The sequence below is a fragment of the Ursus americanus genome, chromosome 22 (assembly GCF_024610735.1).
Source record: "Ursus americanus isolate L20-20 chromosome 22, mUrsAme1.1.p, whole genome shotgun sequence".
Classification (NCBI taxonomy): domain Eukaryota; kingdom Metazoa; phylum Chordata; class Mammalia; order Carnivora; family Ursidae; genus Ursus; species Ursus americanus.
In genome coordinates, this window is record NC_142148.1 from 33,938,367 (window position 1) to 33,958,396 (window position 20,030).

Below are 20,030 nucleotides of genomic sequence, written 5' to 3' on the forward strand. Positions count from 1 at the left end.
CCACAGCAAGGTAGCATCACCTTGGACCACTCTGTTGTCCCCGTTGTCAGTTCCTTTCCTGAGAATCTCCACAACCTGCACCACCCTTCGCCACGACTTCTCCCAAAGGCGTGATGGGGATTTGAAGTCCGCTGACAGTGACAACCCCACTGGCAGTTCTGTTTAGTGATGGTATCTAAGGCCTTCCACAAATGTGCTGGGTGTTTAGAAGCCGTGTCACACGTGAATAGTTATACTTAGCACGTGTAAGAGAGAAGACACGGTAGCTGAGCTTGGGTGTTTGAGAACCCATGTGTGGAAGGGGCTGTGGACTAAGTAGGCATCTCCAACAGAACAAAGACGAGTGGGCAGAAGGTCTATGGAGAACATGTATGTGTAGAAAAGAGGACGTTGGGATGATGGGGGCTGCCCAGGAGCGGGGATGTTCTGGAGGCTGAGACTAGACACTCCCTTGTTGGGCATACCCCTGTACAAGAAACTCTTGTGTTGGGTGGGAGATTGGAAATCCTTCCGCTTCTTAGAATTGGTTATGCCTCGATTTCCCAACCAAAGTTCTGGGAAAGCTGTTGAAAATCATGCCAGCCCAACACAGGTAAGTTTAGCAGCCCCCCTGGAAGAGTCCAGCTCGTGATGACAGATTCCTCTCATTCAGGAGCACAGCACAATGCAGAAGTTGCACTGCACGCAAGTTGACAAAATTGTGGCCCAGTATGACAAAGAGAAGTCAACGCATGAGAAAATCCTAGAGAAGGCGATGAAGAAGAAGGGGTAATGGCTCTTTATTTCCTTCGGGAAGCTTTTTGCCTTTTTATATTTTGTTTTTCCCAACAGTTAGCTGTTTAGGTCAAGGAAGAAATTAGTCTTGACTGTGTTTTCATCATCGAAAGTTTTTCCTCAAAAATAAGAGACTCATTCAACTGAAGGCGGCAGGGACTGGAAGTAGAAGAGAGGCACTTTATTCCAGTTCGACAGGTGGATGACACCGTCACTATGTCTCTCGTGTGTTCTCCACTCAGTTATCTTTAAGGTGAAGGAGGGGGAGAGGGAAGAACAGCTAAAGTTGGGAAATTTTGAAATTACAGAAATCCTTTTGCATAGCCAGAAAATAAATAAGAAGTTTGATGCACTCATGGGGAAAAAATGCAATCTCGATTTTTTAATATAACAAGAATCTTTAGCTTATGCCAACAGATAAGACTGTTGAATAAAACCTATCACGGCATCTACTATGTAAGATTTTTGTCTGGAATTAAGCCAGGGGGATGTTTGTGTGATGCTACCAACTCACCGAACAACAGACTAAAGGAGAACATCCTCGGTGTCAGCCCTTGAGAAGTAATAGATTTGATGAGAGTCCTTGCGTTTTTAGAATAATGCTTCTCTCGGAGACATTTTCAATGATATAACGAAGCATTCTGACTCAGGCCATAATACATCAGAGCATCTATGCTGAAGAGAGAAGCTCGGGACCTGTTCTGGTTTCAGCCACGCTACATATATTCCAAAAGGGAAAAATTATCACTGAAATAAGCAGTAATGGTTGCTGGGAAATTGCCTCGTATGTATTTCCTAGTCACAATGGAATAAGAAGCAAAAATTGCCCTATGATGCCAAGAAATGCTATTTTCTGCCTTGCTGGCATGTGTAAAAGACAAAAATCTGGCTTTATAACCAGGAAGAATTTAAAAATTCACTTCAAGGCTGAGGACCTATTTTCTAGTTATTATCTCCAATAATATTTTATTGAATAAATGAAAAATTAGCCTCAAGAAAAGCAGGAACCAAAATGGAAACTCTGACAACAGACCCTTAACAATGCAATCATTGTTAGATCTGAAATGTCTCTTTGTGTAGTGGTTGAATTGAGTAATCACGACATGGATGTTTTGTAAGGTGTACGTCTATTACTAGAAATACTGATGTTGCCCAATGAGCCATGGCATCCCATGTTTGATGAGAACAAATTGTCTTCATTAGAAAGCTTTGGAGCAAGGGCCCATGGGAATGGGAAGCTATCTAACATCTGGCACACATTTCTGATTTTCCATTTTCAGGGGAAGTAATTGTCTCGAAATGAAAAAAGAAACCGAAATTAAAATTCAGACACTGACATCAGATCACAAATCTAAGGTAAGAAAATGCCTTTTTTTACAGCAGGAGCTTGCAGAAGATACTTTGTAATTTTTTAGACGCCCTACCTAACATAAATCAGAAGTAACAGTAACTTGGGGCTGGTCTGGGCAGTCAAGGGGTTTCCACACTCACATTTGTTCCAGACTCACTGGCTTTGGGAACAGCCATTTCATGGAACATCTTTTCCTTCCTCAGTCTCTCTATGCTATCTGCCTCCTGCCTCTGGGGCAGCAAGTGACACAGTATAAATACTGTATAAAATACAGAACGTGCTTCTCTAGAGAAGTAACATTAAACAGAGAACCAAACAACCACCCAACCTGGGGATTGAGTAACCCTTTGATACTTATTCCATTCTGACTTTGCTGTGGAAGTTTAGGATGGGAAACAAATCAAGAGCTGATATTCTAGGGGATGAGCCCAATTACTCCTATTTCCCCAAGAAAATAGGAGCTTGGGAGACTTACTAGTTTGCAGACATTTGGGGAACTGAGCCCTAAGTTCCTGTCAAGAACACAAATAATTCTTCTAGCAATAATAGTTACAAAAGAAAGGGGGTGATCTTAAAACTCCTAATCTTAAAACTCCGAACTCTAGCTTTTGGTCAGACCAGCCAGCCTCCCTACGTCTCCGCACAGCTCTGCCATTCAGCCCGATGGCCCTGCTGCCTGCATGGGTAAGCCAGGCTGTTCAAACGGAGGTTCTCTTCCCTATGTATTTTGTGTCCGTTGTGTGAAGCTACAGAGGCAGAAAGCCATGTGTCCTTGAGAGTCATTCTTCACGCTCTCTCTTCTAACTGCAATGTTTGAGCATTAATGTCCGTGCACCATGCTGTGACTTCTAGAAGCTTTGCACAGATAGGAAAGTAGGAATCTTGGCCATGATACCAGTTAGCTTTTGCTGCACGGTACACTGGTCAAAATTTAGTGACTAAAGACAGCCACCAGTTATTACCTTACAATTGCGTGGGTCAGAATTTGGGCTATACTCAGCTGGGTAGTTCTAGTGATGGTGATTAGGCTCACTCGTGTGTCTGCAGTCAGCGGGGATCAATGGCTATACTCAGATATCCAGTCTTTAGCTGGTGGCTGGTTGCTTTTCCTGTATCACCTCTCATCCCCCAGCAGGCTAGCGCAGGCTCCGTCCCAAGGCAACCTTGGGGTTCCAGACAGCAGAAGAGGGAGCATTCCAAGCTGCTGCTTGCACATTTGCTACTGTCTCATGGCTAAAGCAGGTCCCAAGGGCAGCCAGATTCAAAGAGGTGGGGAAATGGACGCTAGCTCTTGACAAGGACAGGTACAAAAGCACATTGCAAAGAGCATGGATATGGGGAAGGGGAGACTTTGTACCCTAGAGTCTGGTAGGGTTGACACAGTGAGTCATGATCCGGGGATAAGAGAACACAGGGCTCTCCATTCAGACCTGTGGCCTTGTGGATGTGAAGTGGGAAAAGCATGAAGAGATGAGAAGCTGAGAGACTCCGTAAAGGAGCCCAGGGCCCAGACAAAAGGGAACACGGACAAGTTAGACAGTGAAATCACAGGTCATGGCTATTTAGAGCCAAAGCGATTATTTTAATAACCCATGACTTCCTGATTCCCATGGACTAGTACATATTTTTTGGAGGTTGGAGTGTCTACTGATTCACCAGATAAATTGATGGGTGGAATTTGGAATGCATGACGGATACTGTGTTTTCAGTTCATACCTGGTCTGTGACAGTTCCAAGTGGCACCATCCCCTTTTCCCCACACAGGTCAAAGAGATAGTGGCCCAGCACACAAAGGAGTGGTCAGAAATGATCAACACCCACAGTGCTGAGGAGCAAGAGATCCGGGACCTCCACCTCAGCCAGCAGTGTGAGCTCCTGCGAAAGCTACTGATCAGTGCCCACGAGCAGCAAACCCAGCAGCTCAAACTGTCCCATGACAGGTAGGCAAGTGCGCCTTCTCCAGAAGGAGCTCCTAATTTTGTAATCACACTGAGCTGTTATGTGTCTCATGTCATACAGTTGAGGCGAGCAACATGAACTCGAAGCAGCAGCCTCGGCCATCCAGGTGCTTACAAGTGTCGGCAAGGTCTTAACACTCACATGAAAATTTCAGCTGGATTACAAATAGTATACGATACATACAAAAAAAACAGCACAGCCCAAAGGAGCTCTGTTGCCTCCGGAGCAGTCATGGAGGCTTCACGGAGTGTTAGGGCCAACGCTGGGCTTTGGAAAATGACCTGGAGCCTCTTAGGAAGAGAGGACACGTAAGGAGACAAAGACCAACCAGTTAAGCTCCTCGATCAGATTGGATCTGATCACTCAGTGGCTAGATGTGGTGAGATTCTTTCCATGATTAGGGCTTCTAGGAATTTTAGAAAGATAGATCTAATCAAGAAACAGCAAAGAAGTATCGGTTTATGAATTGAATATTGTTTAAAATCCTGCAAACGACGAGCTAGACTCGCCCGGCCCCACCTCCCAGCAGGAGAGGGCAGATGTCAGTTACATCCTTTTATCGCAACTTTGTAACAGCTTGCTCGCTTCTGCCTTTGTGCCTCCTGTCTGCCACTGTTCCGGTCTATGGATACACACACAAGAGTAGAAAATAGAAGCAGTAAACAAAGCAAACAAAAAAGTTTTTAAATGCTAACTGCATAAATTATCTGGGCGCGAACATGAATTCCCAGCCTGGTTTTGGACTGATAGGTCCGGCCATAAGAATGTGAAGCATTTTGCCATCATTGCCAATTCTCGTGTAAGGCTACGAAATGAGGTAGACCTGCTAAGTTTGCTGGAGGTCAGTAGTCTGTACCTGACCCATTGTGAAGTATTCTGTGAAGCTGTATAGGATTAGGAGTGGTCTTTTTTTTTCCCTGCAAGATGCTCTTGATTCGGTACACAAAAAGGTGTGCTCGCCGCTCTCTGACCGTTGCCGCGATACCAGACTGTAAGCATCCATCCGTCCTCAGAGATACTTCACAGGAGAAAGTGGTGTAGCCTCTCTCATCTTTTTTGGCGTTGAATAAAGAAAAAAGTTAGCCCTCAACAGTAGGCATTGTTCAAAAGAAAAAAAAAAGTTAATTCTTTCATTGCTTAGGAAGTTATTTGAAGAGAGCATAACCTAATTACTAATTTACCTTAAAAAAATAAATACACGGCCAGGGCATTTTTCCAAGTAACAGCAGCATTTGGGCTTTTTCTCAAGCACCCTGTGGTCGTGTGTCTTCCTCACGATCACAGCTGTTGCTCTTGGTTAAAAAAAATCTTGCCCTTTTAAGACTGGTCAGCCACATTTGGTCATTGAGAAGTGCTGGTTGAGTGAATGAACAAAGAAATGGTCAGTTGACTAACACTAACTTCAGAAACAATTTGAGGGCCGTTTTCTTGGGCGCAGGAGTTTCTATGCACGCTCCTGCCTCAGTGGGCTCAGTGTTGTCCATCTCTTTGGATACCGTGCAGAAACTACTTAGAACACCGGACTCCTGGTCACTCGTTTCCAGGCAGGACTTCGAGGAGACCTATATAGGTGCCAGAAAAAATTCTCTGCTAATGACACTCAGTTCAGTGTTCATACCTTTATGTACACGTAAATAATCTATGAGCCTTTCTCATGCACACACACATTGTAGCACACGCAGGGATCAGGGGCCGTCCGTATGTAAACATCCTTTTTTCCCCCCTTACAACCCATGCTTATCTGAAACTACTCGGTCCCCTTCATTCCCATGGGCTGTCAGAGAGCATGGAGGTCACTTGTGAGGGTCAGAACATCCTCTTTCTCTTCCAGGCCATCTGATCCCAAGAAATGTAGGACAAAGCTGGAAAATCTTTATATTTTTGTGGACAAACGTAATGTCTCTTCATCCCAGTTCATCACTGTCACTTCCTCAGGAGGTGACCCACTTCCGCTTCTCATGGACTGGGGCTTTTTCCCTCCTTTTCACAGGATACAGTATAATTCGTTGAGCTCAATAGTGGTACCCCCACTATTGAGGGGGAAGTGAACCTAGTCCTGCTGTTATATGTAGAATTTACTTTTTTATTATAGTTAAATATCCATAACATAAAATTTGCATTTTAACCATTTTTTTAAGATTTTATTTATTTGAGAGAGTGAGAGAGAGGGAGAGGGAGAAGCAGACTCCCTGCCGAGCAAGGAACCCAACATAGGGCTCGATCCCAAGACCCTGGGATCATGACCTGAGTCAGAGGCAGACACCTAACTGACTGAGCCACCCAGGCGTCCCATTTTAACCATTTTTTAAAGTGTGTGGCAGTCAGTACACTCACGCTATTGTGTAGCCATCACCACCATCCGTCTCCTGGACTTTTTCATCTTCTCCAGTTGAAACTCTGTACCCACTAAACACTAACTCCCCTGACCCCTGTTTGTGTACTTTTAATACTTAGGGAAAGCAAGGAAATGCGAGCACACCAGGCTAAGATTTCTATGGAAAACAGCAAAGCCATCAGCCAAGATAAATCTATCAAGAACAAAGCAGAACGGGAAAGGTAAGCCTGAGGGCACTCACCGTGGGGAGGGAGCATTGACTGGGAGGCATAAACACAACATTTATGTGCGTATACACACACTACTCGTAATCCTTGGGAGTGTCGGCTATGAATTCTGCTGTTTTGACCGCTATGAAGATTTATTGTTGTTGCCGTAGAACACTTGTCTTCTGATTGTTCACTACCACCGGTAAAATAAATGTACATTCAGCATATGTGTGCTCATCTCCAAACCAAATTGCATAAACTATGGCAAAATCTCCTTCCCACATTCCACTGGGTCATCCCGCAAGCATCTCAGCTGCTCAGGGATGGGCCCGTTCTGGGTGGGATGGTCTGGACTAGCAGCCTGTAGGAGGCCAGTCTTCTTCCTTTGATTTGCCTTGTGCTGTCCTTGACACCAGCGATCAGAAGTCCCCACTCAGTTTTTCTGGCTTAACCTTATCTTAGGTTGGGTTTTTTAGCAACAGAGACCAAGACAGGAACTCGGGTGGATGTGAATTCCTGAGGAAGGGACCTGCAGAGAAGAGCAGTAGGGGAAACAGGAAGGGTCCAAGGCCGTGGCTGAGCAAGGGTATACTGGTCTCAGTTACAGTCCCTCTGCAGCCTGATCGAAAGCCCTGGAGGGTGAGCTGCACCACCAGTCTCTTTAAACCAAGGGTACCTGGCTTTTGTACTTCTGTGTTGGTCGGTCATTTGCCACCTGCGGCTAGGGGAAGGTGCGTGTGACCTCCAGAGAAGGTTCCAGGTGCAAGCCCTTTAGGCAAAGGCGGTAAAGGGGATTCGAGAGGGCGTCAGGAGTCCTGTTACCCAAGAGAGGGAGTTGAGACCACTTGAGACCACTTTCCTCAGTGATCGGAAAATACAGAGCCAAGTGAAGATTAGCTCTTGGAACTGAGACAGGAGCCTGGTTAGGGCTTCAAGTACTCCACTCTCCCGTAGCTATGGGCTAAGCTGCTGGAGAACTTGGCAGCTACAAAGGAAAGCACCTGTATTTCATGGGCTCCTTGTCTACCTGGTCTTTTACGGAGGCTCAGTGGATACCCGATGTTGCCTCTTTGTTTTGAACATGGTGAGAACTGCTGTCCAACCACCTCAATTTCGTTGATTTTTTTAAAGCACAACTCAATTATTAATAACGATGTTAAACTTGAAATACGATAAAATAGGAAGCATAATGCCATTCAGTGCATTTTCATGCTGAAGTGTTGTTGAATTAAGTTCAGTTGGGACTGGGTCATCAATAGGATATGCAATTCCACAGCAATTGGACTTGGAAATGAATTGACTTTTTAAAATGTTGGCCAAGAAATTTCCCAGTCAACGTGGAGCATCTAGGGAAATTATTACTCAGTTTAATCAATACTTCTTTGCACCATCCTCTTGTGGTTCTTGACACGGAACTTTGCTTAAGGGCCTTATATAGTGGAAATGACATCTGCTTTAGCTCAAAAATGTAAAATAGCCCAGCCATGATAAAACCTCATCAGTTTGAACTGTGTTAGATTCCCCGAAATACAGAATTCAATAGGATGAATGTGGTAATCATTGAAAAAATTGATAAAGAGCTCTTTAAGTATATTACGAAGTGGACTTCAGCCCAGTTGAGGTCAAATTACCTTTAAGTTACTGATAGCATAATTAACAGTTTTTAATTTTTTTGTTTTGCCTTTGTCTCCTGTGGTAGGTGTTTCTAAAACACCTACAAATGGCTGGTTTTTAAAATACTTCCTGTGTGCAACATGGTTGCCTTCTAAACACACACATCGTGTATGTGTGCCCACTTTAACAAAGTACTGAGAAATAAAATTTCAAAAGTTGTAATCAGATGGCTTAGAAAGACCTGCAGACGCTAACAAGCACTTCTCTTCCCGAGTCAAAGAGGACATTTCAACAGAAATCACACACTATTTGAAACTGAACAGCAGTGCAAGTACTGTCCATGGATGTGCAGAAAGGAGCTAAGGCACATAGCAAAAGAAACAATCAGCAAAATGAAGAGGCAACCTATGGAATGGGAAAAACATTTGTAAACCATGTATCCGGGATTAATATCCAACTATATATACGGAACTCATACAACTCATAACAACAAAGCAATCTGATTTTTAAATGGACAGAGGACCTGAACAGACATTTTTCCAAACAAAACATACAAATGACCAACAGGTACATGAAAAGTGTTCAAGATCACTAATCATCAGGGAGCTGCAAATCAAAACCACAATGGAATAAAACCTCATATCTGTTAGAATGGTTATGCATCAAAAAGTTAAGAACAAGTGTCGGTGAGGATGTGGAGAAAAGAGAACCTTTCTGCATTGTTGGGGCCATGTAAATTGGTGCAGCCACTATAAAAAACAATATGGAGCTTCCTTAAAAAATTAAAAATAGAAATGCCATATAATCTTACAACCCCACTCTTGGTTATCTATCTGAAGGAAATGAGATCACTATACCAAAGCAATATCTGCACCCCCATGTTCATTGTAGCATTATTCAAGTAGCCAAGACATGGAAATAACCTCAGTACCCATGAACAGATGAATGGATTAAGAAAATGTGATTTTACATCCACATTCACATACATAGAGGAATATTTCCAGCCATTAAAAAAGAAGGAAATTTTGGCATTTGTGACAACATGGATAGACCTTGAGGGCATAATGCTACATGAAATAAGCCAGCTAAAGACAAATAATGTATGACTTCAGTTAGAAACAGAGTAAAATAGAGGTTTCCAGGAGTTAAGGGGGTGGAGAAATGGGAAAATGTTAAAGGGGACAGACTTGCAGTTATAAGAGGAGCAAGTCCCAGAGATCTAATATTGAACATGGTGGCTATAGTTAACAGTACTGTATTATATACTTGAAAGTTGCTAAGAAAGTAAATCTTTTAAAGAGAACGTAAAGTGATATTTAGAGTGAGAATTACAGTCTAGGTGTATATACCATTGGTTGTTGTGGGGTTTTTTGTTTTGTTTTGTTTTTGTTTTTTTAGAGAGAGAGATTGCAAGGGGTTTGGGGAGGGGCAGAGGGAGAGAGAGAGAGAGAATGTTAAACAGACTCCATGCCCAGCATAGAGCCCGACGCGGGGCTCTATCTCACAAGCCTGAGATCCTGACCTTACCTGATATCAAGAGTCAGACGCTTCACCGACTGACCCACCCAGGTGCCCCTAGGTGTATATATTTTTTTAAATAAATGCAAACTAATGAGTTAAACACTCAAGAGAGTATAAAATTAGAAATACAGAGTGAACCCAAAGATCTCAGATGGGGAGAAATAAAAAAGCAAAAAGTACTGAAATAGAAAACAAAAAGCAATGGAGAATATCAGCAAAAACAAAAGCTTATTATTTGAAAAAAATAAAATCAGTGAACCTCCAGCAAGACTGCTCAAGAAGCCAAAGAGCACGGGTTAGTACCATTAGGGATAAAAAGGAGAAATTATTGCAGATCTAATCAATATTTTTGAAAATGAAGACTCCTTAAAGGCTACTACCAGTGAGTTTGAACACTTAAAGGGAATGGACAATTGCCTAGAAAAATATCAATATCCAAAACTGACTGAAAAGGAAGGAGAAAACCTGAATAGACCTATAGCTATTAGAGAAATTCAATCAGTCGTAGGTCTATTCAGTCATGAAAAGCACTCCAGCCTCACTGGTAATGATGCCATTTCACAAAACTAATTGACGCAAAACTGAATGTCTGACAGTTCCAAGTGTGGGCAAAAAGACATGAAGAGGGGCGCCTGGGTGGAACAGTGGTTAAGCGTCTGCCTTCGGCTCAGGGCATGATCCTGGCGTTATGGGATTGAGCCCCACATCAGGCTCCTCCGCTAGGAGCCTGCTGCTTCCTCTCCCACTCCCCCTGCTTGTGTTCCCTCTCTCGCTGGCTGTCTCTATCTCTGTTGAATAAATAAAATCTTAAAAAAAAAAAATCTTAAAAAAAAAAAAAGGACATGAAGAAAAGGTAGCATTCAGACCCTGGTTGTGAATGCAAATAAGGACAGTGCTTTGGAGTAAAGATGAAATTGTTCAATCCCTAACAACTTGCACATCTATGTATATACCTTAGAGAAATCCTTGCTCGTATGCACGAGAAGATATGCCCTACATTTATTTAGTCAACAGATAGTACACCAAGCATTGTGGGGCCCTATGCACCAGATCATTGGAGTATTGTTTGGGAATAACCGATTTGTCATCAATAGCAAACTGGAAATGTTGTATTCTCTTCATCAATGGAAAAAATCCATACAACAGATGAAAGTAATGGAATAGTTTGAAACACAGTTGTATCTCTAAAACCTAGGCTAAGTAATAAGTTATAGGAAGAAACCCAGAATAGGTTACCATTTAGGTAAATTTGGAAAACAGAACAATAGAGACCAGCAGCATCACTCGGGAGCTTGTTAGAAATGCAGAGTCTTGGGCCCCACTCCAGATCCACTGACTCTGGGGGTGGGCCCAGCAATCTGTGTTTTTGACAGTATCTCCATTTGATTTGTAGGCACCTGAAAGCACTTGTATGTATTAAGAATGGATAGATCCACGTGGAATAAATACATTAAAACATGGATGGGAAAGTCCAGACCAAACTCAAAATAGTGGTTATGTCTGGAGAGAAAGAAAGGGGAATGGACTCAGGAAAAATACAAAGGGGGCTTTAATTATATCTGTAATGCTTTGTTTCCTTTAACAATATGAGACAAGGAGGACAAAACATTAATACTGACTAATCTGAGTGATGGGTACAAAGATGTATTTCTCTCTGTACATTATGTCTTTCAAAATTCTGCAAAAATTGGGAAAAGTGATAATCCCATCCAGAGAAGTAAATGGAATATAATGCTTTCTTATGTAATATCACATTAATTCTATTCAACGTCATGCCATATGTTATTTGTATCTATTACTTTTAGGCGAGTCAGGGAATTAAATAGCAGCAACACCAAAAAGTTTCTGGAAGAAAGAAAGAGAGTAAGTATTTTGTAATTTTCTTGGAACTATAAACAATAACTCATGTTTAGATATCAGATCTCTTCTGGCTGATTTGCTTAATTTGATTTTTCTGAACATTAAACATTCTAGCTTCTCTTGTCTGCTCCCTGAGAGCTAAATAATCTATCACTTAAATCTTTAAGATACTAATTTGGCACCATTTTATATGGAAAAAAGAAGCCAAGCTTTAATTGTGCATAAATACTCTATTATGTTCTGAGAAGATTTTAGCAGGGAAGATCTTCCCAGTAATAATTACGGGTTTAAACTCTTGCAGTTTTCAGGCTATTTTTCATGATTTTTTTTTTTATAAATATCTCCCTCAGTTAAATTGTAAACTTAACAGCCATACCTCACCCATAAGTTTTCAGATTACAACCCAAAGTTTATCAGAATTTTTCTTTTTTACAGCTCGCAATGAAACAGTCCAAAGAAATGGATCAGTTGAAAAAAGTCCAGCTTGAACACCTCGAGTTCCTAGAGAAACAGAATGAACAGGTATCTTATCAGAAGGCATGCAAAGACACAGCCAGCCCGCTTTGGGAGGCAGACACCATGCCTGCAGAGATAGCCTGAGTAGTGGCATGGAAAGGTGGCTAGTAAAAACAGGATGCCTTTTACTATATTTTCCCCATTTCATCAAACAAGACAAAGAATTCTTTTTGGAAGTGGGAGAGGACTGTAGCCATGGGGGTTGGGGGGGGGGCCAAAGTCATCATTTCAATAGATGGTGATGATTCTAAGAATGATGTCCTTGAGAAGAGGAAACGAAGGTTTCACATTATTTCATTTAGAGCTTTAGAATTTGCAACCTAGAGGCGAGCAAATTTAAACATTGGCTATGTTTAAAAGCAAATGAGAGAAACCACCTCTTTTCAACCTCTGTCTAAAAGTGAAGTTTAAAACCGTCTCAGGGCTTCCGAGCAGGACCCACAGAAAGGGGCTGCCAAAACTCTACAAACCACGGAATGCGAGTGGATACCATACTCTTGGTGTTTTTTCCCAGCAAGACAAAACACTAAGGAGTCAACACCAGTAGTTATCCAAAATCCACCTCTTGCGTTAGCCGTCAGCTATTACACAGCAACAGCAAGATCTCTGTGTTTACCTGAAGGACAGTACAGGTGGGCTCCCTTCCCAAAAGGCTACGCGATCCGTTGTCCATCCAGTAGTTTCAATTTGATGGCCGTACCTCCAGCTTATAAGGCAAAATGACCCTGCGGAGCAGTTTAAATTTCAGTCTGTCCCAAATTTCAGTTTTTAGGTAGAGCTGGTTTAGAAGGTTTTATATCTAGATAATCTACTTCCGTCTAGAAACTGTGAAGAGGGTTTGATGAAAGAGGTGATTGTACTGCCTTCTTTCCCATTTCCTCCATCTGTAAAGCCATCCTATTGCAGGTATATTTCTCAGAGTAAATGCCTTCTGTTGAAAAACACTTCAGTTGGAATTACACTAAAATGTATCTTTGAGAAAGGAAAACAAAACCAGAAAATCTTTTTTGTATTGCAGTTGGGTAACAAATCCAGCTTCCGGTTTGGGATTTGTTACTTTCCGGTAGACGGAAGTTTTATTCATCGACATACTTCTGAGTTATGTGTCACATTTCCTTTTCAGCTTCTGTTCATGAACAGTCCACAGATCCTCCAGGGGGACAATAAATGTTTATTGTCCTGTGGGTCCAATTCATTTGACCATCTCATAGATACATCACGTTCTGGTACAAAATACCTTAGCTTATGTTTTTGCTCTTAAAGCACTTCCCAGAAAGTGTTCCCATGGGCAAAATGGGAGTATGAATAAAGGTAAAGCCACCATCTCCAAAACATTAGGATCCACTTCAGTGATTCAGGGCTGGGTGGGGTAAGGATGCCTCTTGGAAGAAGGCACAATGAAGGTAAGGCACAGTTATGTTTCAGTTAACTAAATTAAGAAACTACTTAGAAATTACTGTGTTGCTTAGCAACAAGTTTGGCTTAAGAATGTACATGTGCTAAAAATTACTCATTACTACAATAGTGGTGAATATCAGAGCTCGAGAATACACTTACCTACTGTTTTTTATTTCAGAGCCAAAGTACATAATAAAAAAATCATTTTGAGCTTTTATCCTAACACACGGAGAATTCAAACCATAGCAGAGTTCTTGCCTTCAATATACTGGATTAGTGATAGCTGGACTGATTGAGTATATTTGGGAAGATAGTGGCTTTTCATTCCAAAAACTCATGTCATGCATTTCAATATGTCTTAAGCAACGTCTACCACCCACAGCTGATACTTCGAGGCACAGAAGCTTAGGAAAGCACAGATCATGAGGAGGATTGAGATTTGAGGAAGATTTAATGGGATTCAATGAAAAGAAATTCGCCATATCATATTGATGCTTCCGGCAGAGGTAGAATTCGGACTTGAATTTCTGTGTTAAGCCCTGCTTTACAAAAACATGGGCTGTTCCATACAAATTCAGTCCCAGGTCTTTCTAGTATGGTTTTGTTTTGTTTGGAACTTCAAGGTCAGAGAGCTCTTAGTTGCTCTGTGTGTTACGACACTGTAGCAGGCACAGGTGCAAAAGACATGGTGACTCCATTTCTTCTCGCATGATAGGCAAGTCTGGAATCAGGAGAGCTCCCTTTATTAACCAATTAAACATTTCACTGGCAGAAAAGTTTCCTATTTCCAGACAATCCTAAATTTTTGTAACAGTCTCCCAAACCCTTGTTCAACCCAAAGACTATTATTCTCTGTTTCTAAGCCAAAGATAATTTTAACATTCATCCATAATATCTCTTTAAGGCTTCTTACTGCTTCCTTGTGACCCTAACTCCCAGAAGTTCACCCCAGCCCCCCAAGGATCTACTTAATTAGCTAGACCAGCACTGAGGGAACTAGCAGAAACAATTCAAGTTTTAATATAATTTGGCCCCGATTCTGGATCCTAACCTCATGTGCTCTTTTTTAAGCCACCTAATGGCCTTGCCTACTTGGTCATCCAATGCTTCGCTTAAAACTCAAAGAGGTCAGGGGCGCCTGGGTGGCACAGCAGTTAAGCATCTGCCTTCGGCTCAGGGCGTGATCCCGGCGTTATGGGATCGAGCCCCACATCAGGCTCCTCCGCTATGAGCCTGCTTCTTCCTCTCCCACTCCCCCTGCTTGTGTTCCCTCTCTCGGTCTCTGTCAAATAAAAAAAAAAAAAAAAAAAAAGAGGTCAGGGATCGTTTTGCTACTAACTTTTCCCGTAGACCTCCTAGCCACAAGTACGTCATCTGTCCTGACATGTACCATTTCAAACATTAACGCTCCATTACTGTCATACCCAAGCTTTAAAAGTTGATTTTTGTCATCAATCCTATCATTTAATAAAGAGAAGTGAGGGTTCTTGCTAAAGGGAGGGTTTCCCACCCACTCCTGCAGGAGAGCATAGTCTGGGTTCCCAGGCATTGGTTGTTTGCTTTGTTCTTTTTTTTAATTATTTTCTGTTGAGATCAATCTGGGGGGGAGTTCGTCGCTGACGGGCGTATACATGTTTTATTCTTAGCTTTTTGCTTTTCTGTATATGGTTTTGCATTCATTTTTTTAAGTGTTCATTTATTCAGTATTCATTTATTTTCTTTTATATGTATGACTCAATTTTGACATTACTATTTTTGTACAAACAGCTATTGAAAACCTGCCATGCAGTGTCCCAAACACAAGGTAGGACCGGAACTCTGATAAGCAAAACATTGCTTTCCTTCTCAGCTCTGTTAGTATGCTCGGTGCAGACTCCATTTATGATGCACACCTGGTCATAACTAGTATCTCAGGGGTTTGGATTTAAAAGCTTGACTACTTCATGCTTGGATTTCTGAGGTAATATTCAAACTGAAATGCCCAGCATCTTTCGAGAATTCTTTCTGAGGGAGTCTTAGCCCACGGTTCCAACAGCAGACCTAGAAAACTCAAGTCATGCTGATGAAGGTAGACCCACGCGTCAAGAACAGTGATCTATGACTGTCATTTGGACCGACCACAGCTAAGGCTGGGTCACAAAGCCAGCTCTTTCACAAGCATTCATAGGACTGCAATTAATTGTTAAAGCACCCTACTTAAAAGTTCATCGGTGCTTTTTAATGACAGTTATGGTCTGCGTGCAGAAACATTCTACAGTGTCATTATACAGTGACTCGTGTCATGCTTTCTGTGAGATCTGGTCTGCCAAGGACCCTAATCACCTAAGTAAGGTGACCATATAATGTATTATCTGAACGAGGATAGTTTTGAGAGTGAAAGGGGGTGATGTTCATACTTGCCGGGTCTAACAGGCATAAATGTTTCGGAACTGTCCCCTGCAAATGGGAATGAACGGTCACCCCACTCATCTGAGAACCTCACTCTGAGAATAGCACTATAATGGCTTATGTTCAATATCATTGTTAAATGCTAAGTGGGGAGAAGCATAGAGCATCTGTTAGTACTATTGAACATACAAGTATTTAATTTCCAGTGCTGATATGGTTTCACTGTCACCTCTTACGAATACCGTTTGTGTCATAGTTTCATGTTTGTATATTTTTCTCCATTTCTCATTTCTCAGAGTATTAGTATACTTCAGGCATTGAAAACTATCCAGGTAGAGGGAACCATCCATCCCATATTTGAGCAGGAAAATTATGTTCTTTGGTATTACCATATCCATCTTCGCCAAAAGGAAATTTAAAGCCACAATAAAAAAAAATAAGAATTACTGTATATCCACGGGTTAAACTAGTTTTATAACAGGGCCTCATTCGGGACATCTAGATGCTCGTTGGATGATCTTCGGATTTGACCCAATCCCCCCTCCCCACCCCGCCCACTGACCTTCCATTGAGTTGGAATACCTAAGCAAACATGAGAGCACTTCAGAGTGCTTCTCTGAGTTATGTCCACGTTTCCATTCTTAAATGGCCTTTATTTCAAAGTGGTAGGTCACAAAAAGAGGAAAGGAATGCTTTATTTTTCCTTCAAAAGATAGATGCATTGGGTTGGGCCCAAGCATCCAGAAACCAGTTGGAAAGTAAAAGTTGAAATAAGCAAGTTGATGTGTCACCAGAATCTTCCCCCCCGCCCCCGCACCGGCCCTCTGATTCCTTTCTACCTCCCAAACCACCTGGTTGTCTTAGTGACAGTCTTAAGCCATGGTGAACTCAACCTCAGGAAGCCTATAAAAAATTATCCTAATGAATTGAGAGCCAGTAGGGATAATTTTTGGACAATAGGATTCTAGGAACCCTACATATTTACAAGGTACTCCAGCCAAACCAATGTGATATGCTCCCACCTAAACTTCTCCATCAGTCAGATTCTTAGGGAATTAATTAAATTGCAGGCTATTGGGGGAAAATATTGTACATAACACTTCTGCTAAAAGTTCAAATTACACACGGTCAAGGCAACATGTCCATCCGTAGAAACCAAACGGTTTGACGTGACATAGTCTAAATATTGAGTGACCGGCTTAACCTCTTTTCAAGTGGTTTTCCTGGCACGCTGTAGAACTAGTCATTCACAACCTTTACTGTGCAGGAAAATGTCTTTGGGATCTTGTGAAAATGCACATTCTGATCCAGTCGGCCTGGGCTAGAGTCCAAGAGTGTGCCTTTCTCACAAGGGCCCAGGCGGTGCTGATGCTGATGGTCCCTGGGCCTCACTGGGAGTAGCAAGGACACAGTGCCAGCATCAGATTCATGGGAGAAGAGAGTCTGGGTGGCTGCATGCCTTCAAGAGAGGATGGCAACATGGTCAGGCCTCGTTTCTGATGTTCCAGGCGAAGGAGATGCAGCAGATGGTGAAGTTGGAAGCCGAGATGGACCGCAGGCCAGCAACAGTAGTGTGAAACTCCAGAGCCCAAACTGAAGCCACAGAGCCGCACAGCATCAAAAGATCCCCAACCTTCCTGACACAGATTTCATGCAAGACGCCTGTTGTCTCTTTGGGTGTCCTTTATGTACAGACAAGACGTTACCCGCAACCACAGAGACTTACAACCTTCTCTGTAACATTTTTGAGTATTGGATTTCTTTGACCAACCAAAAGGAGCTCCAAATCCACCAAAATTACTATCCCAGTAAGGCAGAGTTGAACCCTTGCTATTACAACTTAAACATGTTTGCTATAAAATACCATCACAAGGGAATGAGCTTGGTGTAAACAACTCCGCTCTGTGATGCATTTAGGACATGTTTGAGCTGCAGCAAAAACAGTGCATTAGTGATTCAATAGCAAAATGCATGCACTAGAAAAAAAACAAACTCTGTCTACAAATTCATCAGCAGAAGTGGCAATCTGCTAGACAAATAATTTTGCAGAATTTTTCTACATCTGAGTTACCTCATCAGTAAGTGCCATGTCTCTGCCATGCCATAAGAAGCTAATTTCCTGTAAACGTTGTGGAAATTATTAGAGTAAAAAAAAAAAAATAGAACAGCGTACCTGTGCCAAAACTCATCCGTGCTCAAGGGAGAACTCTGTTAGGCACACGTAAGACAGTTTACATCTGATTTTGCTTTATAGGAATTGCTTCTGCCGATTCCAGACATTATAATACACTATGACACCATAAAGATTGTGAAGTGGTTATTGGCAAACGTTTGTAAATGTGACCATGTATAAAGTATTTATACTCCTAATTCACACTGTTATAGAGCAAAATCATCTAAGTATTGCCACATGACAAGATTAGTAAACAGGAATACTAGAACTATGTTTGCATGATACACAAGCACCGATTAAGACTAATCCGTACACATACAGTTAACCTAATGCCAAATCGATACTGGCTACATAAATGTATGGCACAGAATATAATTGGACTATCAAGACTTTTAGCATAATGAAAAAGTCTATATATATGTGTATATGAATTATGTGGGCATTCTTGATACTTCAAGTTCTAGTTTCAAAAAAATACATAACTAATTTAATTTTACACAAAAATATTTATGCAGATTTTCAGAATTTCATATCAGGAAATAACCTTTTTACGTCTGTTAAATATCAAAACAATTTGCTACAGTGTTTATCTGCATGGTCTTTAAGCCCGCTGTAGTTGTGTTCAGACAGTGCATGAAAAAGTATTCTGCGGGGAATTGAGCCATGCCGCCAAAGCCGGGAGGAGCGCATGGAAACGGTAGTCTAGAACTAATCAGATTACTGATTTTAGGACACAAAACACCAACTGAATTGTATATGCTTGTACAAATTGATTCTGTGTGTTCCTCTGAACAAAGCAGAGAAAATTATGTTACCATCAATATTGAAATTAAACTTCCGACTTCTCTAATAAAAAACTAAAACACATTTAACACCTGTCAGAGTGTATGCTTTCCAGCAGACTTTTTGCCCTCTTCATAAATGATCTCTCCATTATTTCAAAAGGAGGCTTCTTCATGCCTCAGCACATTTTCCCACCAAATGACACAAAACAGGTTGATTCTGGCTGACTCCCAAATGTCACATATTTGGCTTTTTCTCGTATTTATCATTTGAACTGGTTTCTCTGAAATTTCTCTGGTTCCCTATTTGCTTATCTGTAAGACAATGGGGTTAGACTACGTACCTTTCAGCACTAACATCCCATGGAAAACTAGGGCTGTTAAAATAGCACCGCATTGGGACACCTACGTGGCTCCGTCAATTAAGCATCTCTCTCACTCATTTTTGCTCGGGTCATGATCTCAGGGTCAGGAGATCGAGCCCCACGTTGGGCTTCACACTCAGTGTTGAGATTCTCACTCTCCCTCTGCCCTTCCCCTGGTTCTCACTCACTCGCTCTCTAAAAATAAAATCTTTTTTAAAAAATTTCCTTAACTAGTACCACATTGGGATGGCCCGTTCTCAAGAATTCTGAATGGCTCCTCATCAAATCAAAGGACTTCTAGCAAGAGCTCAGCTCACCATTCTGTGGCACTTCACTGAATTCAGCAAATGCCTCCTCCGTCCTTTGCTTCTGCGAGGTACTCCCAGTCTTCCCATTTTTCTGATCTGATCTTCTCTGCCTTTTCATCCTTTTACATCACCATAAATATTTCTGTTTTCCAGTACTATACCCAGAGCCAGTTTATTCTTTAACCCAGACTACTTCCAATATCTGAGATATCTTACCCCCACCCCCAAAAGATTCCACTGTAGTAGGATTAAAGTGTACACACAGCTCAGATGTTCAACACAATGTTGTTTTACTTTCAATTATAAGTTCAGATTGCACTCAAATTCTGCATTCTTATGAAGGAAAACAAAATCTTGCCAATTAAAGTAAAATAACAAACATGTTATTTCAGAAGCATTTTCAATTACTTCAAAGTCAAATCCCCCATTAGCATCCCAGCCCCATTCAGGCCTCCCTGCTTCTTTCCCCAGATGGCA

At 41.8% G+C, this 20,030-nt stretch overlaps 1 protein-coding gene across 4 annotated transcripts in view; it reads left to right on the forward strand.

The window, feature by feature from the left end:
* The window catches only part of PLCB4 (phospholipase C beta 4), a 399,303-nt gene extending 381,213 nt beyond the window's left edge, over positions 1-18,090 (forward strand). For all 4 annotated transcript variants that reach the window (XM_045808925.2, XM_045808910.2, XM_087853750.1 and 1 more), the window contains exons 32-39: positions 653-768; positions 2,055-2,130; positions 3,890-4,065; positions 6,539-6,640; positions 11,569-11,626; positions 12,059-12,145; positions 15,305-15,341; positions 17,434-18,090. In XM_045808925.2, the coding sequence (XP_045664881.1) occupies positions 653-768; positions 2,055-2,130; positions 3,890-4,065; positions 6,539-6,640; positions 11,569-11,626; positions 12,059-12,145; positions 15,305-15,341; positions 17,434-17,522 (741 nt within the window). In that variant the 3' untranslated portion in view covers positions 17,523-18,090. The remainder of the gene's footprint in view (positions 1-652; positions 769-2,054; positions 2,131-3,889; positions 4,066-6,538; positions 6,641-11,568; positions 11,627-12,058; positions 12,146-15,304; positions 15,342-17,433) is intronic.
* The last annotated feature ends 1,940 nt before the right edge of the window (positions 18,091-20,030 follow it).